The sequence below is a fragment of the Saccostrea echinata genome, unplaced genomic scaffold (genome assembly GCF_033153115.1).
Source record: "Saccostrea echinata isolate AGI-Se365-2 ecotype Australia unplaced genomic scaffold, CSIRO_AGI_Sech_v1 ptg000057l, whole genome shotgun sequence".
Lineage (NCBI taxonomy): Eukaryota > Metazoa > Mollusca > Bivalvia > Ostreida > Ostreidae > Saccostrea > Saccostrea echinata.
Window position 1 is genome coordinate 2,790,771 of NW_026889806.1, and position 27,456 is coordinate 2,818,226.

The window sequence follows — 27,456 nt, forward strand, 5'->3', positions numbered from 1 at the left end:
GACTTTAAACTTTAGCAGTTATTGTTTACCAATTATTCTGTACGTTTATGTTGATAAATTACAAATTATTGTTATGTATACATCACATAAAGATGACATATTTGATTAATATAAGTGTTATCGAGATAAGTTCTCTGATGTCATAAATACTACATAGTATACAATATCCATAATTGTTTTAATTACATACATCTGTTTAGACTAAAATATTTTCAAATATGTCTTTGAGATAAACCTACAAATAAGGAAAGAGATTTTATATCTCCATAAAACCATTTGCTCATCACGTGACTGAACTGCCTTCACACTATTTGTGGCTTAATTAGTAATATGATAGGTTGGGCTTCCAAAGTACAGTTTCTAACTACTAAATTAAAACAGCGTTTTTTTTATTGAAGCAATATGATCAGGTAAAATGTAAATACGAGAAACGTCTGTTTGTTGTTTGTTTTTTGGTTTTGTTTTGGATTTATGATGATGATCAAACAGTTAACTCACGTGATAATTTTATGCATTTATTTATCGGTATTTATAGTTTTGTCGATTCAGGATCCTTTTCTAAATCTCATTATAGCAATGATTATGAAAACTCGTCAGAAAAATAAAAGAACAATTCTCTAATACCATAAAGCTTCATGCATATCTTCAGTTTTGAATATTTTTAATACTCCAAACAACCAAAATGAATTTAAATTACCATATTTATATTGGATTCCGAAACTTCAGAAAAATCCTTACAAACAAAGATACATAGCGGGTTCCAGTAAATGTTCAACCAAGCCTCTATCTTTACTCCTCACTAAGATATTAACAGTGGTGAAGGAGAAACTTCAAGAGTACTGTGCAACAATATATTCGAGAAGTGGTGTAAATCAGATGTGGATACTTAAAAATTCCAAGGAACTTTTGGAAAATTTGAAATCACAAGATTTTACCAAAATCAACAGCTTAAAAACTTACGACTTTTCTACTTTGTACACAACCATTCCCCACGATAAATTAAAGTCTAGGCTTTTTGATATCATTGACAGCTGCTTTTTCAATAAAAATGGAACTCGTAAATATACTTACCTTGTCATTGGTCATTTGCAAAATTATTTTGTTAAAAAACATTCTGATTGTTCACTCTGAAGTTGACATTAAAAAGATGCTTGAGTTTCTGATTGACAATATCTATGTGGTTTTTGGAGACCAGGTCTTCCAACAATCTATTGGAATTCCCATGGGTACCAATTGCGCCCCGTTATTAGTAGACCTTTTTTGCATTCATATGAAGCAGAATTTGTCCAAAATCTTGTACGTGAAAAGAAGAAAACACTTGCTGTGGCCTTCAACTCGACTTTTAGATATATCGAGGATGTATTGTCAATTAACAATGGCTATTTCCATTCTTATGTCGATACGATATATCCTGGTGAGCTTGAGATAAAAGATACCACAGAGTCTGACACATCTGTTTCATATTTGGATATTTACTTGAAAAAGACGTGAATGGTAATCTAACAACCAAGCTTTATGATAAACGTGATGACTTTAACTTTTCAATCGTCAACTTCCCTTACTTATGCAGCAATATACCTTCATCACCTGCATACGGGGTATATATCTCTCAGTTGATTCGATACGCAAGAGCATGCTCTACGTATGTACAATTTCTAAAACGAGGTAAATTATTGACAAATAAGTTGATGAAACAAGAATATCAGCTGTCTCGTTTAAAGTCATCATTTCGTAAGTTCTATGGTCGATACAATGACCTTGTCAGCAAATACAATTTATCATTGAGTCAAATGCTGACTGACGTTTTTCATACTAATTGTTAGGCCATTATTTACACACTGAATTGTCGACGGATTTTTCCGTTATTTCCCGATCATGACAAGGAGCACACGGCGGGTGTGACCGGTCGGCAGGGGATGCTCACTCCTCCATGGCACCTGATCCCACCTCTGATGTTTGGAGGTCCGTGTTTGCTCTGCTCCTTTTTGTATTGATTAATGGACTTTTGAGCTTGAATACTGTTCGTTATCTCCATATATTTCATATACATGTATATGACTATATGCTAAAATTTAAAATATTTACTCAATAATTTACAAATCTGTATATTGCCAATATCAACCAAGTTTTATTAAATGTTAGCAGTATTTTCTGAAATATCATGGCATAATTTAATGTCTTTAACAAACCCCGAAAAAATAGGATTTATTCTGTTCGTTGGATAGTGGAAGCCGATTGAGGAATTGTTATTTATTTAATTTTGTTCCTATTACAATGCACATGTTCTAGAGGTCACATGTCATAACAAAGTTTTCCTTCTTTAATTGTGTACACAAATAATAACGAATATTACATAATAATATTATTTCTAAAACGAGAAAATTAAATTAAAAAAATAATCCTATTGGAAACTATCCTTCAGCCATCACAAAATTGTACAAACTAGGTACTTGGGGTTCAGTATTTTGATCATGTGATACAGGACGCACCTTATTGTACGTTGATTTGCTGGCTCTAGACAATGTCTTATTTCTGTTCTGGTTCTGAATTTCTGGATCCGGAGATATAGTTCTACCATCATCACTTCCAAAACCAGACGACACCGATGACTTGGCATCTTGTTTGCTGGATAAACTGTAAATGGAAAGTCTCACACTAGAGGAGCTCCTCAATGAGGGAAGCGTCCCCGAATAAAGACTACCATTTGTCAATGTTTGTGTGGAACCTCGATGTAACGTCTTGGCTCGTGACATTGAGGATTGTCTGCTAGCTACCGTCGGACGATAAATAGTTTGCTGACTACTGTTGCGACTGAAGACTTGAGAAACTTTGTGCATCTCTTTGTGTCGGTAGCTTTGAAGTTTATCGATTCTCGGAACCTTCTTACTGAGATAAAATCTTGATAGAGGACGGACATTGGCATTAGGTATAGGTACCATTTGTTTCATTCTGTCTTCCATCAGTCGTGTCTGAGGTTGCCCTCCACCATCTAGAACGGAGACGTGTGTTCCTTCCCGCCTGATGGCAGCGTTAACATCAGTTGTTGTCTCGGACTCTGCCAAAAGTTCATGTCCACCAGTCGGCAGTTCCTTTGGAACTGGAAAGAGATATTCATCACAAGACCTTCACTCCTCTTTATGCAAGTGCTTTTCTAAGGTATTTTTTATAACATTAACTTAATTGTTACCATATTTAAGATTTGTTCTCCATTTCTGCATATTTTTCGTTTGGAAAAAACTAATATTTCTGACAATTCAGATGTCCTCATGAAATAACCTCACTTTTTCTTGTGGTTGTTTTTAAGTGTACTACTAAAGGCCACACGAAATTACGATAGAGCAATGCAGACGTCACATCCACTTACTTAAAATAGGTTTCCTGTCCATCCTTCTCTTCCAGTAGATTCGTCTATAGCAATACAGGGATACGACGATGACCACATAGATAACAAACAAAACGGCCAGGACAGACAAAACAATCGCTAAGGTATTGTTAGCCTCAGCTAAAGAAGTTGGAGCTGTGGACGATAGCATAAAATAGAAAAATAAAGAATTTGCACATACCGCCTTAATGTCATGATAAAAAATTCTCAATGAAAAGGGGTTCTTCAAAACAGGGTTCAAACATACATTTAGTTCTTTATTAATTTCCTTTTTGATACTTTTTTTCTTGGCGTTTTGCTTTTTGATTTATACTAGAAAATAGTATATGAATTTTATTTACTTACCACAGGAAACTGAAAAAATAAAAAATGCTAGTAAAAGAAAAAAGGAAATATGAATTCAGTTGTTTTATTTGTTGATAGAACATTTTAAAACTTGGAAGTGGTCATCTGCAATATTTTTCTCAAGAATATGAGCTCTCTCTTAATCCTTGAAGGCAGTATGCCATAACATTGCAACATGTATACAGTCCCACAAAAAATTTTGTAGAATTTTAATTTTATTTTGTTGACCCCTATTTTACTAGTGCAGTAGGTTAAAAATTTCTGTGTTTATTAATGCTTCAACGATGTCAAAGATACTCCTTGTTTTGGGATTTTGTGTATGCACCCGCATGCCCCCAATTGAACAAGTTTTATCCAAAAATTCTTGAGTTCTTTAGACTGTACATTGAATTAAGTTGTCTTGTATTCTGTACCTGTTTGCAACAAACTCAGTAAAGCTCCCGATGTTGGTAACACGTGAGCAGACTGTGACGTTTGGCAGTGGTCAGGTGACTGAGAGATATTGACGTAAGTTCCAGAAGACATGGCCTACATTGGATGATGGAAAGCACAAAATATGATTTTATGTAACTAGTAAAAAATGAAAGGGATCAATGTTACATTGAACATATCTACAAATACATTTTACTCGAATTACAATATTTAGAATTACCAGACAAGTATATCTTCTTGTTGCTGCACCATCTACCGTTGAATCAAAGTTATACAACCCTACATAGTAAGTACTACCGGACTGAATGTTTACTACACAGCCAAGCTCACCTCCAGCTGTAACAGTGAATAAAAGATGAAAATAATGGAAAGTGATCAATCTCGTATTTCCTGTAAGCAATAAAAATCGAGAAACGGACAAAAAACGCGGATTCCCGGAAACACAAGGAGTAGAATGAAATGGAGTTGGAATCAGGTGCCTGGGAGGAAATGGCATCCCCTGTAGACAGGTCACAGCGGCTGTGATGTAAACAGAGTAATCCCTAAGTCAGAACAAGTATGATTGGTAAATTGTTTAAAATTAAACGCCGAGTCAGCAATTGGTATAAACCATGTCAATCAAAATTCCACCCAACGATAGTTTGTGTTTACAAAAGAGGCACATGTAATTACAATGACCAAAGAATCTGCGAAATACTGACTAAACGAGACTGGTTTTTAAGTTATCTTGAGGAACGATCGTCTAAAGTTGAAAAATCGAACGTTATGATGCTGTTGAGTTTGAAAAAATGTTATCTTATTTTTTTTTTAAAGAATTCTTTTGAATTTTTAGGTCACCTGAGTTTACTCAGGTGACCTATTGCTATCCGTTTTCGTCCGTCGGCGTGCGTGAATGAAATATATGGAGATAACGAACAGTATTCAAGCTCAAAAGTCCATTAAACAATACAAAATAGGAGCAGAGCAAACACGGACCTCTAAACATCAGAGGTGGGATCAGGTGCCATGGAGGAGTGAGCATCCCCTGCCGACCGGTCACACCCGCCGTGTGCTCCTTGTCATGATTGGAAAATAACGGAAAAATCCGTCGACAATTCAGTGTGTAAACAATGGCCTAACAACTAGTATGAAAAACGTCAGTCAGCATTTGACTCAATGATAAATTGTTTTTGCTGACAAGGTCATTGTATCGACCATAGAACTTACGAAATGATGACTTTAAACGAGACAGCTGATATTCTTGTTTCATCAACTTATTTGTCAATAATTTACCTCGTTTTAGAAATTGTACATATGTAGAGCATGCTCTTGCGTATCGAATCAACTGAGAGATATATACCCCGTATGCAGGTGATGAAGGTATATTGCTGCATAAGTAAGGGAAGTTGACGATTGAAAAGTTAAAGTCATCACGTTTATCATAAAGCTTGGTTGTTAGATTACCATTCACGTCTTTTTCAAGTAAAATATCCAAATATGAAACAGATGTGTCAGACTCTGTGGTATCTTTTATCTCAAGCTCACCAGGATATATCGTATCGACATAAGAATGGAAATAGCCATTGTTAATTGACAATACATCGTCGATATATCTAAATGTCGAGTTGAAGGCCACAGCAAGTGTTTTCTTCTTTTCACGTACAAGATTTTGGACAAATTCTGCTTCATATGAATGCAAAAAAAGGTCTGCTAATAACGGGGCGCAATTGGTACCCATGGGAATTCCAATAGATTGTTGGAAGACCTGGTCTCCAAAAACCACATAGATATTGTCAATCATATTGTTAATCAGAAACTCAAGCATCTTTTTAATGTCAACTTCAGAGTACTTGTGTGTACAATCAGAATGTTTTTTAACAAAATAATTTTGCAAATGACCAATGACAAGGTAAGTATATTTACGAGTTCCATTTTTATTGAAAAAGCAGCTGTCAATGATATCAAAAAACCTGGACTTTAATTTATCGTGGGGGAATGGTTGTGTATAAAGTAGAAAAGTCGTAAGTTTTTAAGCTGTTGATTTTGGTAAAATCTTGTGATTTCAAATTTTCCAAAAGTTCCTTGGAATTTTTAAGTATCCACATCTGATTTACACCACTTCTCGAATATATTGTTGCACAGTACTCTTGAAGTTTCTCCTTCACCACTGTTAATATCTTAGTGAGGAGTAAAGAAAGAGGCTTGGTTGAACATTTACTGGAACCAGCTATGTATCTTTGTTTGTAAGGATTTTTTGGAAGTTTCGGAATCCAATATAAATATGGTAATTCAAATTCATTTTGATTGTTTGGAATTTTAAAAATATTCAAAACTGACATATCTTCTAATGAATATCTTCTTCTCTGCTCATGGGTGTTAAAAAAACTAAAACCATATTTATGATGAGCAAGAGTGCTTCTTCAGAAATTGTGAATTTCATGGCCCCAGGATCAGGGGTTCTGCTGTTAGAGCGGGGCTCTATTGATTATATAGTGAAAATGCATCAATTCTTTGAAAATCTTCTCTGCTCCTGGTTATTATTTAAACAAAGGAAGTGCATGGTTATGATAAGCAAGAATGCCTCTTCCAAAATTGTGAAATTCACGGCCCCAGGGTAAGGGGTTCTTGTGAAAGGGGGGGGGGCTCTACTGATTATATAGTGAAAATTCATAATTTCTTTCAAAATATTTTTTCTACTCCTGGTTATAAAGCAAAGAAACAAGTGTATAGTTATGATGAGCAAGGATGCTTTTACAAAATTTTTAAAACTTGTGGTCCCAGGGATTCTGTTGTTTCTCTGGGAGGGGGGGGGGGGGGCTCTATTGATAATATAGTGAAAATCTTCAACTAATTGCATAGTTATGATGATGAGGGTACCTCTTCTAAATTTTTAAATTTCATGACCCTGGGTCATGGGTAATGGTGTTAGGGTAGGGCTGTGTTAAATAGTAAAAATGCATTATTTCTTTGAAAATTTTCTCTGCTCCTGGGCATATTGGAGGCAAACAGAGTAAAAGTTTTAATAAGCAAGGGTATTTTTACCAGAATTTTAAACATCTGGACCATTTGGTCAAGTGTTCTGGTCCTGGCCAGGGCTCTATTAATTTGTATTCTACTGAGTGAAGTTATTCCCCTTTGCCATTCACCTTTGATAATTAATCACTGTGGATAATGTTGAAAGGTTAATAGAATAAGAGAATTATGCAAGAACATTAATTGTATAATACAAAAAGTACTTTCCTAGATTTAATGATCAAGTACACTTGGAAATAATAGATGAATAAAAATGAAACAAAAAAAAACTTATCTTTTTAAATGTTCTTAAAAGGCCAAGTGAGGCCAATGTGAGAGGTAATAATATGGGGTTAAAAATAGATATTTTGTGAAAAGTCTGCATGGTTATAGTGATAAATGGGGGACAGATAGATAGATACTAGACCAATTATTTTGTTGATCTTAATCGTACTATTTTTCTTGCTTTTGGAAAAAAAGCTTCATTTTTCAGTTTATAGATTCTCTAAATTGTTGTACTCAGGTGACCGTTAAGGCCCTTGGGCCTCTTGTTGGGAATACATTTGATTTACAGCACTTGTTGAATATGTTGAATCACAGTAGGTCTGAAGTCTCTCCTTCAAAGCAGTTAATATTCTTGTGAGGATTACAGAAAGAGGCTTGGTAGAACATGAACAGGACCCTGCAGTGTACCTTGGTTTGTTAGGATTTGTATGAAGTTTTGAAATCCAGTACAAGTACGGCTACTCAAATCAATTCCCATGGAATGGGATGTTTAAAGTATTTTAAACTGAAACATGATTTTGAAGAATTTCAGCATTTGAAAGGGAATCATTAGTGTGAGTTGGATTACCAGATGTGGAGTAAAAGCCAAGTTCTTCTAATGTGCAGTTGTAATAAAGAGCCTTACAAACAAAGATTACGTACGTTGCTGCAGCTTTGTCAGCTTGGAACATTACATCTAAACTTTTTATGTAAGCTTTCTTATTTTTTTTTTTTTAAAAATCACAGTCTTTTAAGACAGATGTATATGTGGTATATATTTCTTTTTTTAATTGTCTACTTAGAGACTTCAATATGTACCTATTACTCTTCATCCTTTCAATTCCGCCGAAAAATGGCTGAAATATTGCCGACTCGGCGTTAAGCAATAATCAATCAATCATCCTTTCAAAGTGTCGAGGTCTTCCCCTTTGTATTAATTACAAAGTCTGGGATAACCTCTTCAGAATTCATGATATAAATGAAATTCTGGCGCCATTTGAAATATCTGGGTTCCCTGAAGTTCTGTTGCCATTTGAAAGATGGGGCTCCCTGAAGTTTGGACCTCTTAAAATAAGCACTTTTAGGTCGTCATATTCAATTATATATTTACTTGTACATCTCAATGAATGATGTGTACAAAGGAAGAAGAACAAAGAACACATATTATTACGAGTTTTAGATGGTCAATATCAAACTAGATTTTTAAAATTCTTTTCTGAGAGGAATCTTTTGTCATTAATATTCTATAGAATTTTTATTCCTAGATTGGCTGGCCAAGGTCCCGTACATACATCACAGTAGGTGCTTGCATAAAAAAGTTTTTCTCACTGCTTAATGACAATAAGTGCCGAGAACAGGCTCCGGGGCCATAAAACTTAGATGAGCTCACTATTGATCTCAGTTTCACTTTCACAAAAGGAATTATTAGTGGAAAAGTGAGACTGAGATCAAAAGTGAGCTCATCTAAGTTTTATGGCCTCGGAGCCATCCACGGGCAAATGGTGGCGTACTAATATAAATGAAAAATCCTCGTTGAGACGTGGACATTTAAACAAACAAAAACACCCCCACCCTAAAAAAAATGCTACATGCATGAAAAAAGAGAGAAGGTCATCAATGAATTTCTTCAACACATACCTGAGTAAGCTACGACCTTGCTACAAAGCGTGTAGTTGAGTTTAATACGCGAAGTGTCTGTACATCCGTCCCACTCCGAGGTCGTCCCACAAGATGTAGAACTGTCGTAATAAGTGTATGTAAATGAGCCAAGTAATGGTGTGGGGCATGTCGTCATAGCGTTCTCTTCGGACCCTGGCCAAAAAAAAAAAAAAATGAATTAGTCAACAAATTTCTCACCGGAAACAGAATTTCATATCACATGTATACCTTATGTTGACAAGCTGTACTCTAACGCAAAAAAAAAAAAAAAAAAAAAAAAAAAAAAAAAAAAACAAACAAACAAACAAACAAAATCAGAAATTTGAGATGCTTCTGCAATAAAAATGGAACTTGCAAATGTTCATATCTTGTGATTGGTCATCTACTGGATTACTTTGTAAAAAATTCTGAATCCAAACACAAGTACTCTGAAATTGAATGTTCGGTGTCATGTTCTGTTTGGACAGACTTTCAGCCCATCTCTTACTATATTTCATTAAAGGTGTTAAATGAATTTCAAACTGCACGATCGCATGTTTATCATATTTTTTAGTTGTATGATCGCACACAGAATCGTTGCCGATCGCCAAAACATTTGGCATGTGATCTTAAAGATGCTGGAGTACCTCATTGACAGTATCTATGTAGTCATGGAGACCAAGTTAACGATAGAAATGTTAAAGTTATCACGTTAATAGAAAGGTATAGTTGTTAGTTTGCCATCAATGTCTTTTTCTAAAACGTTAACATCAAAATATGAAACAGATGTACCATACTCTGTGGTGTCTTTTATTTCGAGTTCAATGGGATATATCGAATCAAAATTGGCATGAAGATGAACGTCGTTGCTTTATCTAAATGTCGAATTGAATGCCACAGTAAGAGACTTCTTTTCATGTAAAATGTTCTTGAATAAAATCTGCTCCATAGAAGTACAAAAACAGGTCTGCTAATAATGGGATACAATTAGGACCTATGGGAATTCTAACTGATTGTTAAAAGACCTGTTCTCCAAAGATTACATAGATATTGTCAATGAAAAATTCGAGCATCTTTTTGATGAAAAACCGCAGAGTAATTCTGTATAGAATCAGAATGTTTTTTTAAAAAAACAAAATACATTTGCATATGACCAATGACAAGATATGCAAATTTACGTGTTCCATTTTTATTGAAGAAGCAGAACTTTGTTTATGATGTGAAAAACCCTGGTTGTATAAAGTGTTGAAAAGTCATTCCTTTTGATGCTATTGGTTTTGGTAAAATCTTGTGATTTCAAATTTTCTTAAGGTTTTTAAGTATCCACATTTTAAATATACACCTTCTCGAATATGTTTTTTTTTTTTTTGTACAGTAGAACACTCTTTCTAATGCTTTCAATTCAACATTTCGATAAATCAACGACGTTTTATCATGCAATTAATGATAGTTATTTTCATTCACTCGATATATCCCATTGAACTGGAAATTAAAGATACACAAGAGTCTGTCACATGTGCTTCTTACTTTGATGTTTTACTGACTACAGATGTTAATGACCAACTAACAACTTAACCGTATGAGAAACGAAATGACTTGCTGTGGCCTTCAACTCGACATTTAGATTTATCGACGACGTATTACCTGGTATCAATTAACAATAGTTACTTACATTCATATGTCGAATCGACTCTATATCCCAGTGAACTCCAAATAAAGATACCACAGAGACTGACAAATCTGTTTCATATTTGGATATTTTACTAGAAAAAGACGTTAATGGTAACCTAACAATAAACTTTATGACAAATGGAATTACTTGAGTTTTTCCATCGTCAACTTTCTATATTTATGTTGTACTGTTCCACAAACACCTGCATATGGTTTTTATGTCTTCAAACTGATTTGATACTAAAGAGCATTTTCTGAGTACAATCAATTTTTACACCGATGGAGGCTACTGACAAACAACTTGATGTTACAGGGATTTTTGTCTTCAAAACTATCTCGTTTAAAGTCAGCTTTTCCCAAATTCTGGATCATTATAATAATCTTCTTTGCAAATACAACCTATCGTTGGGTCGTATTTTGACTGACCTGTTTCCCGCCAATTGTAAGGTAATTGTTTCATATCATTTTGACAATACTTAGTTTCCCTGATCAATACAGAGGGTTCACGGATGGTGTGACAGGCCGATAGGGGATTTTCTCCTCCTTGTCACCTGATCCCAACTGGGTTTTTTTTCAAGAGGTCCGTGTTTTGCCCTCTTCGAATTTTGTACTGGATTTATGAATTTGATAACTGTTCGTTATCTTCACCCTTTTCATTTCATGCTTTGCCAGCATTGGAAAATTTATGGCGATAGTGTTAAACTGGGTACCTTGTTTAACTAGAACTTGGAATAGTTCTACCGGAGCAGTTGTTGTGCACACGTCAGAAATCGTATAAGAATCAGACACACTTCCTTTCATTCGCCCCAGATCGACGCTGTCCTCTAAGATTTAAGAATTTTTCATTGGATATGTTGAATAATAATTAGCAGAGAAAGAAAATGACGGAAAACAACTAAAAACAATAAGAAAATATTCCTTGTGAAAAATTTTCAAAGAATATTCTTTATGTAATTTGAATATTTAAAAATACTTCTTAAATAAATTTATAAATTATATAAATTGTTTTTACCTGTTTGCTGATAGTAATAATAAGAATGTTGCGTAACCATAGTGATATCCATACATAGATACAGGTACAGATGAAGAGTTCCTATGGATCCATACGTTAGAGATACTGTGGTCGTCGTTCTATCAAAAGAAGTTTTAGGTCTGTTTCATATTTGGATGTTTTACTAGAGAAAGACAATGATGAAATGTATGGAGATAAGGAACAGAACTCAAGCTCAAAAGTCTGACGTCAAACTAAGAATCAAACTTTATGAAGAACACGATGACTTAAACTTTTCTATCGACAACTTCTCTTATTTATGTAGCAATATACCGTTATCACCTGCATTTGGAGTTTATGTCTCCCAGTTGATTCGATTGGCCAGAGCATGTTCTACGAGTAATTTTTAAAACAAGGCAAGCTATTGACAAAATAAGTTGATGATACCAGGATATCAACAATCTCGTTTAACGTTCAACATTTTGCGAATTCTATTGTCGATACAATGACATTGATTGCAAATATATTCTGACGTCTTTCATACAAAATGTTAAGTACCCTCTATACACTACACACTAAAGAGTTCTAAGTCATGGTATTTTTATGCAGTTAGATTGATCTGCTCTTAGATTTAACATGAAATGAATTAAAATTTAAAGTTTATTATTCAATTTGTAATCAATTCAAGCATTCTTAACATTTCATTTGGACTAGTTGAATTAATTGAACACTTTATTTGCAATTTAGGGCTGGGTATCGGCTGAAAATTTCGTATTGCGATATATTGCAATATTTTGAATTGTATTTCGATGTGTATTGCAATATTTTCAAAGACAGTAAAAATGTTCTTTTTCTTATTTCATTAACCTCCATCTATAAGCAACGTGTGTAAAACTAGTATAAATAAATTGTTGCAAAATTTTTTTGTTGATTTTACTACAGTTTTGGAACGAAATGCAACCATACAACAGCAACCTTACCGTTTGGTACTGTTTGGCACGATTGAAAACGTTTCCGACATACTAAATTTCATATTTTACTTAAGAAATCTAAAGCCCAAGCAGTTTGCCGGTATATCGGTACTGGAAAAATGTATCGCAATACGATATTTTTTGTTAATGAATCACAATATACCGGAATATCGATATTACTGCACAGCCCTAATTTTCATGCATATTACCCATTTAAGTAAGCAACAGTTATTTCAGTTCACCGACACTCCATTGTCTTTGAATATTTTTCCTGGGGGTAAATGACAAATTTGAAAATTAAATAGATAAACTCCATATTCATATCTTTATATGATATAATTTTCTCAGAGCCACCAAAACATTTTTCATTGGTGTATTGAGGGTCTTGAAGCCATTATTTTCACACTGAATTGTCCACGGATTTTCTGTTTACCCTATCATGACAAGAAACACACGGCGAGCGTGACCAGTCGACAGGGGATGCTTACTACTGCATGGTACCTGATCCCACCTCCGTTTTAGGAGATCAGTGTCTGCTCGACTCAGAATTTGTATTGTTTAAATGGACTTTTAAGAATGACCTCTGTTCCTTATCTTCAAATTTCATTTTCCTTCTATTGTGTACATTCCTTACTATAAATACTAGCATTGTTTACAGCAGAAATGAATATTACTCAAAATACAGTTTTAATGGATAACAAAAACACTACAGCATTAAATGCACTAAAACTACAAATTTGTGACGAAAAAAATCATATTATTCGTTTAAATGCATGTTTTTGAAGTCCTTTATCAAGAATCACATAATATACCCAAGATCCAAATGTAATCAGTTGTTATGAGTCACCTGACTTAGAAGTGAAAGACGTTGTTCTCACTAACAATGCTGATAGTAAAGAACTTTTTGTCTGAATTTTTCAAGGAAGCTACTAATTCTTTTCCCTTCCTTTATTTTTATCAGGTTTAAAAAGCTATTTGCATTAAAAAGAAAGGTTTTGACCAGGCCTTAGGACATTTGTATCAAGAAAAGAATCAGTTACCTTGCCAGATATTTCGATCCACTAACAGCGGCACATGTCCAGTTGGAGCTCGTGGCCCCCGTACCGTACCCCTTCTGTGACATAAACATAATACTCCCGGAAAACTGTATTGTTCCATATTTGCTGTCTGTCCAGCTTCCAGTGGAGAGCGGAAATGTACAGGTGTATACTACTTTTGGGAAACAACATGTTTCAGAAACAAATATACATGTACAGTCAGTCAGTCAGTCAGGTGTGTAAGAAAAAATAAGGATATAGTGATAATGTAAATAAATGGAAGTATGAAAGATGTACAGCTGTAAAAAAAATTATAAATAAGGATTTCATGATAATCAAGTTTAATGAAATAGCCACATGTACATATTCTATTAAAACCATTTTGTTGCTGTCATCAGCAGCAGTAACAACAGTTTACATCGTGCGATTTTTGAAGCCACCCAACTCCAAATATGGAAGACATGTTAAAGTCAAGTGTTGTATGGCTCATTTATCTTTTTAACATACGCAACGGATCGTAGTACGATCGTTTGCGTACTTTCTTCTCTTTAAATATGTAATTATATATTTCAGATTGTTTACAATAACACGTCCGTCTTTCATAGTGTATTTTTATTGCAATGTTGCAACCATCACATCTTGAATAATGCAAAGTATCATTTTGGCTTTTGCATTTACCTCCACTCAGTATATTCATTATGATTTAAAAAAATAATTGTTAAATAACTGCATATACCAGCAAGTGTTAAATAACTGCATATTCCAGCAAGTGAAGTGTATAGGCACACGTATTGTGAATGGAAATCACTAAATGAGCCGGAAATGAATTGCTATCTAAAGATGACGTTGACTCAGGGTTTTAGTTGACAGAAACAGATTGATATGGTGTACAAAGCCTTAAATTACAAATTATTGTATATGAACAAAATGACAGTTTCATAAACCATTATTAATATTAAATTTTAATGTTTTACTACAATCAAACCTCGTTATCTCGAACTCGATGGGACGAAGAAAAAACTTCGAGATATCGAGGTAAAATACTTATGAAATACGTGGTAAGGACTTCCCAATAACTTCGACATATCCATGGTATTCGAGATATTCGTGTTCGAGATACCGAAGTTCAACTGTATTTGAAGAAAATATGCAAGAACACTGGAAAATTTATATTGATGCAGAGGAAATTCAGACTTAATTTAAAGAAAAAAAATCATTTTTTAAACTAATTTTTTCTCTTGAAATATTATTCTGAAAATTAAGATTCTTTGTTTTTATAATATCATTTTGCAAACATTATGTGTGTTATAGCCCAAGTATTATTTTAAATTATTGTATAACATGCAATGAAGAATATGAAAATTATTAACCAAAGCTATTCCAGACAATATATGTCAAGGATTCTATCACTGACCTGATATAAATTTAATACCAGCAGAGTAAGGGCAATATACAGTTAGATTAAAATTGGTAAAATTCAGGAGGAAATTCGGCCTGGTAAAATTTAATTGCTCAAACTCTTATTGTTTTTTGTATTGAGAAAAACTACTCCATTTTCGTTATATTTCATTATCCAAGGAGTTTTGTTTCTGGTTATATTTTGTTAATAAAGAAAATATTGGTCATAGTGTTAAAAAAAATGACGTATTTCCGAGAAATACTCAGGGGGCACTAGCATGAAAAGTAGGTCATTGACGTAGTTATTTCAAAGTAATAAATTAATAATAACAAAACTGCTGTTTAAATTATGTTGTAATACATATAGATTTATTTAATACTAGCGAGGCCTTAGAACTATACTTTGATGTTTTGAACTATACATGTATATTAGTGCCACTCATTCATGCATTCATGCTTGTATGTTATTTTGTTGTATCATTTGTATTCATATACCCCAGTTGGGGTCTTTGTCTTAAATAAAAACTTGAAACTTGAAAGTAAATAATAATACTATAATCATATAGGTTTATAGGTCTACAATGTAAAAGATGCGGTTTTCATTCTTATCAGTGGATATTTTTATTCATCTGAGTAAACATTTTCCTTAAATTATAAAATGTTTTTTGTGCTATGTAAAATTTTCTATTATTACATTGTAGAAAAAATACAAACTCCGCATATAACTGGGCAATGTAATTTTTTGCTTTGATTGCAACCTTTATACATGCACTCCGTATAAGAATACAAAAAATAGTAAAATAAATAGTTAATGGGAAATCATATAAATAAATCATAAATGTACAAAATTTAATTTATTTATCACATATGCCTAATCCCTGTATCCAGCTGATATCATTCACTGGATATACTTTTCATATCCTACACTTTATATTCCGACACGTGATGTTAGATAATTAAATGCATGTGTGCATATTTTTAAACATGGAAGATCAATTAAGGCAGAATTATAAACAAGAGGCCCAAGGGCCTTAAGGGTCACCTGAGTACAACACAACAATTTAGAGAATCCATAGAGTATAAAATGAGCTGAATGGTGAAGCTTTTTTGCCCAAAAGCAAGAAAAATAGAGTGATCAGGATCAAAAAAGTAATGAGTCTACCATTCATTTACAGTTCATAAATTAGGTTCTAATATGTTCCCCATTTAACACTATCACCATACAGTAAATTAACAAACTATCAGTGCTTCTGTACTATCTTAATTCCTTGTTGAAATCTTTTACATTGGCCTCTCTTGGTCTTTGATGAACATTTAATAAGACAAGTTATTTTTGTCTCATTTTTATTTATCTATTACTTACAAGTCTACTTGATCATTAAAACTATGAAAGTACTTTTTGTATTATACAATAAAAATTCTTGCATAATTCTCTTATTCTATTTACCTTTCAAGTACATTATTTACAGTGATTAATTATCAAAAGTAAATGGCAAAGGGGAATAACTCCTCTCAGTAGATTACAAATTAATAGAGCCCTAGCCGGGACCAGAACACTTGACCAAATGGTCCAGATGTTCAAAAATCTGGTAAAAATACCCTTCCCTATTAAAACTTTTACTCTTTTTGCCTCTGATATGCCCAGGTGCAGAGAAGATTTTTAAAGAAAAAATGCATTTTTTCTACAGATTCATTCTATTATCAATAGAGCCCCCCCCCCCCTCCCCATCAACACCAGAGCCTCTCACCCTGGGACCAGAAGTTTGCTCATCATAAGTGATCACTTTGTTTATCTGCTTAAAACTAAGGAGCAGATAAGATTATTTAATAGAATTAATGCATTTTCACTATATTATCAAGAGCCCTATCCTCACACCAGCACATCTGACCCAGGGGTCATGCAATTCACTACTCTGGAAGAAGCACTCTTGCTCATCATAACTATACACTTAGTTTCTGTGCTTTCTAACCAGAGGCAGAAAAGGATATTTTCAGAGAAATTTTGCTTTTTCACTGTATAATCATTAGAGCCCCCCACCCCCCTTTTCACCAGAACCCCTGACCCTGGGGCCATGCAATTCTCAATTTTGGAAGAGGCATCCTTGTGTATCATAACAATGTACTAATTATAGTTTGTGTAAATAATACCCAGGGGCAGAGAAGAAGGTTTTTAAAGAAATAATTATATGTATAATAAATGACCCCACCCTAGCACCAGAACCCCTGTCCCTGGGGCCATGAATATCAAAATTTTGGAAGAGGCATCCTTGCTTATCATAACAATACCCAGGAGCAGAGAAGAAGATTTTTAAAGCATTAATGCATTTTCACTATATAATAAATAGAGCCCCACCCTAGCACCAGAACCCCTGACCCTGGGGCCATGAATTTCACAATTTTGGAAGAGGCATCCTTGCTTATCATAACTATGTATTTAATTTGTTTAAATAATACCCAGGAGTAGAGAAAAAGATTTTCAAAGAAATAATGCACTTTCACTATATGATCTATATAGCCCCGCCCTAGCACCAGAACCCCTGACCCTGGGGCTATGAATTTCACAATTTTGGTAGAGTCACTCTTGCTTATCATAACTATGTATTCAATTTGTTTCAATAATACCCAGGAGTAGAGAAGAAGATTTTCAAAGAAACAATGCACTTTCACTATATTATCTATATAGCCCCGCCCTAGCACCAGAACCCCTGACCCTGGGGCCATGAATTTCACAATTTTGGTAGAGTTACTCTTGCTTATCATAACTATGTATTTAATTTGTTTAAATATACCCAGGAGTAGAGAAGAAGATTTTCAAAGAAACAATGCATTTTCACTATATGATCTATATAGCCCCGCCCTAGCACCAGAACCCCTGACCCTGGGGCCATGAATTTCACCATTTTGGTAGAGTCACACTTGCTTATCATAACTACATGTATGTATTCAATTTGTTTCAATAATACCCAGGAGTAGAGAAGAAGATTTTCAAAGAATAATGCACTTTCACTATATGATCTATATAGCCCCGCCCTAGCACCAGAACCCCTGACCCTGGGGCTATGAATTTCACAATTTTGGTAGCGTCACACTTGCTTATCATAACTACATGTATGTATTCAATTTGTTTCAATAATACCCAGGAGTAGAGAAGAAGATTTTCAAAGAAACAATGCACTTTCACTATATGATCTATATAAACCCCACCCTAGCACCAGAACCCCTGACCCTGGGGCCATGAATTTCACAATTTTGGTAGAGTCACTCTTGCTTATCATAACTATGTTTTCATTTTGTTTCAATAATACCCAGGAATAGAGAAGATTTCAAAGAAATAATGCACTTTCACTATATGATCTATATAGCCCCGCCCTAGCACCAGAACCCCTGACCCTAGGGCCATGAATTTCACAATTTTGGTAGAGGGCTCAATGCTTATTACAATCATGTCAACAGTTTGACTGCTTGATGTCCAGGAGTAAAGAAGAAGATTTTTAAAGATTGCATTAATTTTGGTGGTTTTAGCCCCACCCCTCAGGCCCCAGGGGGGCAGAGACCATGAAATTCACATTTTTGTCCCCCTTCACCCATAGATGCTATATGCCAAAATTAGTTGAAATTAGTTGAGCGGTTTCAGAGAAGAAGCTGAAAATGTTTAAATGTTAACGCACGACGGACGACGCCGGTGTCGCATAATATTTGGTCCGCCTCGTTTAAAGGTCCGAGGGGACCTAATACGATAACATATAAGGTCCGGCCTGCCTCTATAATAAAAGGTCCGCCTTCGGTTTAATATGCAGATTTTTCTCCTTTATTGATTCGAAATTAATTTGATTTATTAATCTTTTTAAATTATTTAAGGTATAGTTGTTATAAAAGTGTCCCTCCCAGCAAAATGGAGTTCCAGGGACGTACATATATGTACATTGTATATATACTAAAAGGATTAAGTCTTGCGATATCTCGCTAGTTGCTGGATTTCGTTAGCCAATTTTAATTAATTATATTTCTAATACTATGATATATCTCAGTACAAAACCTCAAATTATCTATCAAAAAATTATTCAAAATTTGATGTTAGCACTGATTAACTGTTAGCTCCTTATCGTAGTACATACCTCCCAGGTAGTGCACAAAACAAAAAATATAAAGATGCAAAAAATCATGTACGACATGACTGTGTCTTTTATAGTTTAAGTGATATCAATATTATCATTGCAAAATTAAAAAAAAATACATATATATAATACGCATACCTTCACTGGCACATTGTTCAGTATATGGTGTTCGTAAGTCCAAAAATGATCATTTCATTACAGTCTCTTTCCTAACAACGTTCGACTTCCACTTCCCAAAAAGAATTTTCAGATCTTTCGAAAGATATTTCATTATATTATTAATAATAATTATGCGTAATTCTTACGATTCATATTGTACCTAACTATAAAATAATTGGAGGGTCACTGTGACAGGGACTTGTGTTACGGTGTACTAGCCTATCCCGTTGTTGTTAAAACAACATGTCTGTGCTTTTGGGGGTAGGCCTATTGTCTCACCTGACGAAACTTGAAGTCGCATATCCTCCGTGTTTTTATAACCATCGTTTCTTATCCAGTTAAAGACTAACGATTATTTCATTCTACTTGATATTACCCCGGGGTTAACACTGGTTAAGGAAGATGTGCATTAATTGGCAAAATCAAACCAAAGTCAATCGAGTTGAACATTTTAAGCAATAAAACACCCCCCCCCCCCACAAATGGAAAAGATTTTAAATGGTGTTGTTGTACATTTGGTGGGTGGGGTATAGCAAAATTATGCTAATGCATGTCAAATAGTTTAAAAAATACTGATGTTGTAGATTTTCCTCCCGCATTAATATTTTTTCCCGGAAAAACGAGCTTGAGTTTAAAGACCCCTCCCCCTTTTGGAAAATGAGCCTAGCATAGGATTTTATTTCCGGAATTTTTTTTTTAAATATTGTTTATTTCATTCCCTACATTTTTGTAGTTTTCATTTCTGACGTTTTAAAATTTTCATCTCTGACATTTATCATCATAAAGTACTTTTCCGGAAATGAAAACAAAATTGAAATTTCCCTTATAAAAAAATTAAAGAATAAATCAAGAATAATTCATTGATTTCCAAATAATAAGTTCAATCTGCTTATATTTAAAAGAATCTTATGATGATTTTATCCTCGGACACATGTAAGTGTAAGTTGTGAATTTTTGTTCATCTTTTCAAATCAAGATAAGCAGACTGAATTTGAGATCAGAAAGGTTAAGACAGAATTTATGACACACAGAAACTATGTTTGAGGGAATAAGGTAATCAAAGTTGAGGGGATTCTGTTTTTCGGTGCTTTCAAACACATATAATTCAGTGGGCATTAAAATTTGGTGATCAAAAATTGATTGTTTTATTATTGAAATTATTGCATTTTATTACTAAACTTTGTATTTTTACTAGACTTAGTGTTGATTGTATTGTAAAATGAAAACAAAAAATGTCGGAAATGCAATGCAAAATTTCGGAAATGACATGCAGCGAGCTTGAAAGAAACAACCCCGGCTTTATTATCCACCATAGGAAATACTCAGTACGCTTCAGTACAGAATTTTCTCCTTTTCCAACTTCTTACTAGGGAGAATCTTATCCACCCATACTATTTACAGAGGGGTTTTACAGAGCAACTTGACATGTATTTCCCCCTAAAATAAAAAGGAAAGTGTCTGTTGAGATCGTGACTGATATAAAAATTCATAAAACACCACCAAGTCGTGTTCTTTTGTTAATATTTTTTATATTTATTTTGATTTTGGTTTAAATTAGATTTACTTTTAGCGGCTATTTCTTTTTTATTTATGTGTGTGTGATGGGGGTTATAGTTCTCTTGTTGCACGTCATCAACATTACTAATTAAATAATAATATATATCCTTGGTCCCTTCAGACAGATGTTTATGGTTGCATATAGATATACAATACAGTAGACACATCTCCTGCAAACGTACATAGAGTGGATAATTAATTGTCATTAAAGTTTTGTCTTTTTGTCTGCATATTAAATGAAAAAAAGTACACTACAACATGTAGTATATATGCAATTCTTATGCACAATTAGGCCATTCCAAGAGTTTTCTAAGTTAATTTAGCGTCCATCCTAAAATTAAAAACCTAATTATCTCTTTACCCTGGAAAAACACACGAACCAACAAAGAAAAAAAAAAAAACAATAGGAACTTACAGCATTTCCATAATTTTTGCTTTGTAAGCGAGATACATGTATGTGGGAAAAAAGAAAAACAGAGGGCGGACCTTTTATTATACTGCGTTTTAAGGTCCGCCCTGCCATTTCAACGAGTTTTTTTTTTTTTTCGCTACGATAACTTTTAATAAACTCTGTTCAAAATATTCGCCTTGTAATAGTAAGATATCTAAAATATAGAGGGCGGACCTTTTATTATACTGCGTTTTAAGGTCCGCCCTCTCCCTTTCTCTAGTTTGTATGCTACGAAAATAAACCCTGTTCAAAATTTTCGCCTTGTAACAGTACAATATCTGAAAAACAGAGGGCGGACCTTTTATTATACTGCGTTTTAAGGTCCGCCCTGCCATTTTGACTAGTTTTTATTTTACGGAAATAAACTCTGTCCAAAATGTTTTCTTTCTAACAGTAAGACATCTGAATTATAGAGGGCGGACTTTTAAATATACTGCGTTTTAAGGTCCGCCCTGTCTCTTTCTCTAGTTTGTATGCTACGAAAATAAACCCTGTTCAAAATTTTCGCCTTGTAACAGTACAATATCTGAAAAACAGAGGGCGAACCTTTTATTATACTGCGTTTTAAGGTTCGCCCTGCCTCTTTCTCTAGTGTTTATGCTACGAAAATAAACCCTGTTCAAAATTTTCGCCTTGTTATAATAACATATCTAAAATATAGAGGGCGGACCTTTTATTATACTGCGTTTTAAGGTCCGCCCTGTCATTTTGACTAGTTTTTATTTTACGGAAATAAACCCTGTCCAAAATGTTTGCTTTCTAACAGAAAGACATCAGAATTATAGAGGGCGGACCTTTAAATATACTGCGTTTTAAGGTTTGCCCTGTCTCTTTCTCTAGTTTGTATGCTACGAAAATAAACCCTGTTCAAAATTTTCGCCTTGTAATAGTAAGATATCTGAGATATAGAGGGCGGACCTTTTATTATAATGCGTTTAAAGGTTCGCTCTGCTTCTTTCTCTAATTTTTATGCTACGAAAATAAACCCTGTTCAAAATTTTCGCCTTGTAATAGTACAATATCTGAAAAACAGAGGGCGGACCTTCTATTATACTGCGTTTTAAGGTCCGCTCTGCTTCTTTCTCTAATTTTTATGCTACGAAAATAAACCCTGTTCAAAATTTTCGCCTTGTAATAGTACGATATCTGAAAAACAGAGGGCGGACCTTTTATTATACTGCGTTTTAAGGTCCGCCCTGTCATTTTGACTAGTTTTTATTTTACGGAAATAAACCCTGTCCAAAATGTTTGCTTTCTAATGGTAAAATATCTGAAAAACAGAGGGCGGACCTTTTATTTTACTGCGTTTTAAGGTCCGCCCTGCCTCTTTCTCTAGTTTGTATGCTACGAAAATAAATCCTGTTCAAAATATTCGCCTTGTAATAGTACGATATCTGAAAAACAGAGGGCGGACCTTTTATTATACTGCGTTTTAAGGTCCGCCCTGCCCTTTCTCTATTTTTCATGCTACAGAAAAGAACCCTGTCTATAATTTTCTCTTTGTAATAGATAGATCAAAACGGGGGATTAAGGTTTTACATAGGAATATCTAGGAAAAAGTCTTCAAAAATCTTCTTCTTAAGAACAACAATGTCATGATTAGTCATATTAATATGGAAGCATCATCAGTTAGTGTAGATGTACGTTTGTTCAAATCATGACCCCGGGGGAAGGGTGGGGTCACAATGGGGGATCAAAGTTTTACATAGGATATATATATCGAAAAATCTTCTCTACAAGAACAGCAAAGCCATCTTTAGTCAGATTGATATGGAAACATCCTCAGGTATTGTAGATTCAAATTTGTTTAAACCATGATAACCGGTAATATAAAATTAATTTTCCGCCGGAATATACCTGAAATATAGCCGACTCGGCGTTAAACCCTAATCAATCAATCAATCAAACCATGACCCCCTAGGGGTAGGATGGGCCACAATGCACTATCAGGGTTTAGCATGTGAATGTATAGGGGAAAAAATCTAAAACCTTTTTTTCAGGAACAACAAAGTTTAGTCACATTGATATAGAAGTATCTTTAGGTAGTGTAAATTCAAGTTTGTTTAAATCATGACCCCGAGGGGTAGGGTGCGGCTATCGCTATATCTATAAAAATCATGACACCTGGGGTAGGGTGGAGTCACAATAGGGATTAATGTTTTACATTGGAAGATATGTTAGAATAAATTTGCTGATGAAAAACAGCAGGGCCTTATTGACTCAGGTGAGCATTGTGGCCCATGGGCCTCTTATTTTATGTCAAGGTCTTGGAAAATCGTAGGACGATTCTTTTATAAAAGGCAGTGACGAATCTGAATATATAATGGTATAGTACAATGTATATTTATCTAGAATATATCCACCACATACGATCAAAAGATATGTTCAGATTTATTATCCATGTATATCACAAAAATGTTATGTTAGAATGATAATTAGTTGTACTGTATCCGTATCTATAGACTTTGATTCATATAGCATGAAAAAGAGGGAGTATTTGTTTCTGTATTCATACAATAAATTGGGAAAATAATCACCTTAAAGATACGAAAGGGGTTCATCAACACTACGTACATAATGTATGTGGTAAATGCCCTGTGTGGCAAGTAAAAAGAAATCTGTAATACACCAGATGGTGTTTATTTTCTACGTACTTGATACGCAAGGAGCAGATGGAAATTATTGCCACCCCTCCCCCTCTTCCTCACCTGAGATGCAATGTATTACCGGAAATTTCTCCAGCCAATACCCGAAATTATTCATATAACATGCGCGGATCTGGGGGGGGGGGGGGGGAGTCGGGAGGACCCCCCATCTGGAATTTGCAGAGTTATTAAAAGTATATACTGAAGTAAATAAAAAATGACTTTGGACCCCCTTAGAAAACGTGGACCCTACCATCACCACCACGATATACGTGTTTTTCACGTTTTGGAAATGGAATTGGATTTTACGTTTTTTTTTCCTTCCCTGTCAAGAAATTTTTGGGTTAGAAATTTTTTTGACTGGCATGGACCCCCCCCCCCCCCCCCCTCTGGAAAAATTCTTGATCCGCGCCTGTAAATTGTTAGGTAATATCCGAAACAACATACGTGCAATGTATAGCATTTATGAAAATCGAACTTCAAAAATTCTGTCATGACTGCATGAGACCGATTGTATTATTTCCTCCATGGTTACCACGGAGAATGATTGAGGACTTCGAAAAAGATAATTTAAGGACATTGGCAAGGTTCCTAGCTTTCGTAAAGAATTTTTCAAAAACTCTTGAGCAGGTGTAGTGGTACTAAACAATACACTTTATTGGTTTTCACCGCGTAGAAAATTCTACACGGGAGATCACTCTCAATCAAGCTCCAGACAGCTCAGTATTACTCCATATCATTATTCGTAGGGAAAGTAGTTCCCGGAGAGTATGGAGTATGACTCTGGAGTATGTACATATCATGTAGCTTGAAATGGGAAATGTGACGCACGCTTGACAACGTCCCCAGAAACAGTCAGTCAGTATATTTCTGGGTGCATTTGGGGGGGGGGGGTGTTATTGCACAAATTAATGTAGAAAATAGAAATTCTTTGATACGCAAAAAAGGAAGAGGATCAACTGATGTTCCCTCCCCCTTCCCCCGTTCATACAGACGTGAGATACATAAATGACTTGTATATAGAACTGGACATTCAACTTTGCCCAAAATGCTTCATGTCAGTAATAAAAGAAAATATTTTACAATAATGATTTCAAATTTTAATCGGTCATGCAATACAGCCTGCTAGATTATCCCACAGTCTGTCTATTATAGTCACAGTAAAATGTGTAATTTCTTTTTCTTTCTTTTTCTTTTGGCAAATAAAAAATACAAAAATGAAACATTATTTCATATGTAGTTCATTATGACGAGGAAGAGTGATGTTTTTATAAGAAAGAATTAAATCCAAACCATGATTATACTTTAAATCTGATGTATATGTCTTCAACATTGAGTTACCTGTTTTAAGCTTTAACATTACATGTATTTTGTTTCTGCAGTAAATATAGATCGAATACAACATTAGGCTATATATTACCCTATCCACAAATAAAGGGCAAAATATTATAAACTGAAAACAAGTTAATTGTTAAAACTAAAGGGAAGCATATACATAATTTTATTTTTTATTGGTCTTAGTATTAAACTCTACACTTGGAATAAGAAATTTCTTTAAATATTGTAATAAAAATAGACTATATATAATTATATCACAATTTTGATGTGTACGCATGAATATCATAACAGTATTATAATTTGTTCTTCAGCATAATTTATTAAAATAGAGAATTCATATCTATTGTTTTAAAGCAAACACATGACCATTACATTGTCATTGCTATCTGCCGCGGGCTCTACCTGCGAGTACCTGTCAGGTATACTTCACACCCCCATTGTTTTATTGCCTATACACACCGGCAGATTTCACACCTTTAATCGTCCTAATTTACACAAAGCAAATGCTGGGGGAAAACAAACACAAATCCAATAAATGCGACATTTTTTTAAATCATTGCCCTAAACGGTATTGCTAAAAGCACACTAAACATGGAGTAGCAATTCCTGCCCTAAGAGATATATTGTACAAAAAAATAAACACAACAGCAAGGGTAAATCCTTAATCTTTCTCCATATGATGTAAACAAACTCTCTTTAATTTTATGTGTTTAAGTCAAGATTAAAACATTTTTGCACCACCCGGACCTTTAAACTTCGGCGGACCTTTTCTTATACGGGCCGGACCTTTTCTTATAAAAGGCGGACCTTATATGTTATCGTATTAGGTCCCCCCGGACCTTTAAACGAGGCGGACCAAATATTATGCGACACCGGTCAAAAACGGATAGCAATAGGTCACCTGAGTGACTCAGGTGACCTAAAAATACTAATTCATTTAATCATTTAATTAGACAGATCGTACGTCAAATAGAACTAGTTCTCCTTATTTTATTACGCACTATTATACTATATTAGCGGTGCCACATTGTCATGATTGTTGTTTTGTAATTATGCTATTGTTGTTTTCAAAATGTTTTCAAAATGATCATGTGAGAACAAAACATTCTATTTTTAAAAAGCATACCTGCTGGTGGAAGTAAATATAGTATTATATAATACAAAATCATCCTTTTTCAAGTTAAAGGTTCGTGGATAACCGACATGCTGTCCACAATATACAATTTTAATTTATGACTTAAAATCTCTGCCAAACATATCTGAAAATGTCGTATCTAAGTTTTAAAGTTCTTAATACACTTTAAACATGCAAAAGTGTAGAATTTCCATAGGAAACCACTGATCTGGAGGAAACGGTAGAAATCCATGCACGAACTATTTCTATTGTTCTATTAAATGTCGCAATAATAAATAGACACAGAATGAGATAGAAATGGAGAATTAAATGTTACTGTGACTAAATCTTTTAACCTTGTAAAAAGTAACATACTAAAATAGAGGCCAAAAAAAAAAAAAAAATAAAATAAAATAAAATAAATAAATAAATAAATAAATAGATTTAATGAAACGATAATTTTATCTTTGGAAAACAGGTATGAAGATGTGTTGTGTGTCTTTGTGACACACACTGTACTTAATTAGTTCGTCAATATTGCCATAGCAGAAACAGAATTTAAGTCCTCCAAACAACAAATCTGCATGAGGAAGAAATGACAACTTGCATTTTCTCCCGAGTAGTGAACAATAAATGAATGGATATGAGGGCAGATTTTGTCCTCTGTTAATGATATGAAATCTGTTTAATTGTTATAATAAACTTGAAGGTATTTTTTTTTTTACAACACACGCCTAACACAATTGCATAAATTCCGTAACTATTAAATATCTATTTATCAATAGTGCTATAATTTTAAATTTGTTTGTTGTCGCTTCTGTTTTTGATTTTGGGTGATTTATTTCCAGTTACATGGAGTCCTTACTTGTTTCTGGTCTTATTTGTTTCAGAAAATATTATTGGAATCACAGAACATTGTCACCAAAATATGAAGTCAATTTTGACTAACTGTAATCC

General features: G+C 34.2%; 1 protein-coding gene across 1 annotated transcript; it reads right to left on the bottom strand.

Annotated features, from left to right (window-relative positions):
- Positions 1-2,411: 2,411 nt before the first annotated feature.
- Positions 2,412-14,419, bottom strand: LOC133174045 (uncharacterized). The gene is made up of 10 exons (XM_061309086.1): positions 14,401-14,419; positions 13,726-13,894; positions 11,736-11,854; positions 11,434-11,547; positions 9,053-9,226; positions 4,380-4,495; positions 4,141-4,255; positions 3,728-3,736; positions 3,365-3,517; positions 2,412-3,097 (listed from the first exon to the last, which is right to left on the bottom strand). Exons 1-10 carry the CDS (start codon positions 14,417-14,419, stop codon positions 2,412-2,414), a joined length of 1,674 nt encoding a protein of 557 aa, XP_061165070.1.
- Between the last annotated feature and the right edge of the window lie 13,037 nt (positions 14,420-27,456).

Bases quoted from the DNA above. Each gene is read 5' to 3' on its own strand.
- LOC133174045 (XM_061309086.1), bottom strand. The intron at 9,227-11,433 runs GTACCCAGTTTA...TTTTTTGGCCAG, and splicing joins CCAAGTTCTAGTTAAACAAG to GGTCCGAAGAGAACGCTATG. The intron at 4,496-9,052 runs GTATGTGTTGAA...TCACTGTTACAG, and splicing joins CAAGGTCGTAGCTTACTCAG to CTGGAGGTGAGCTTGGCTGT.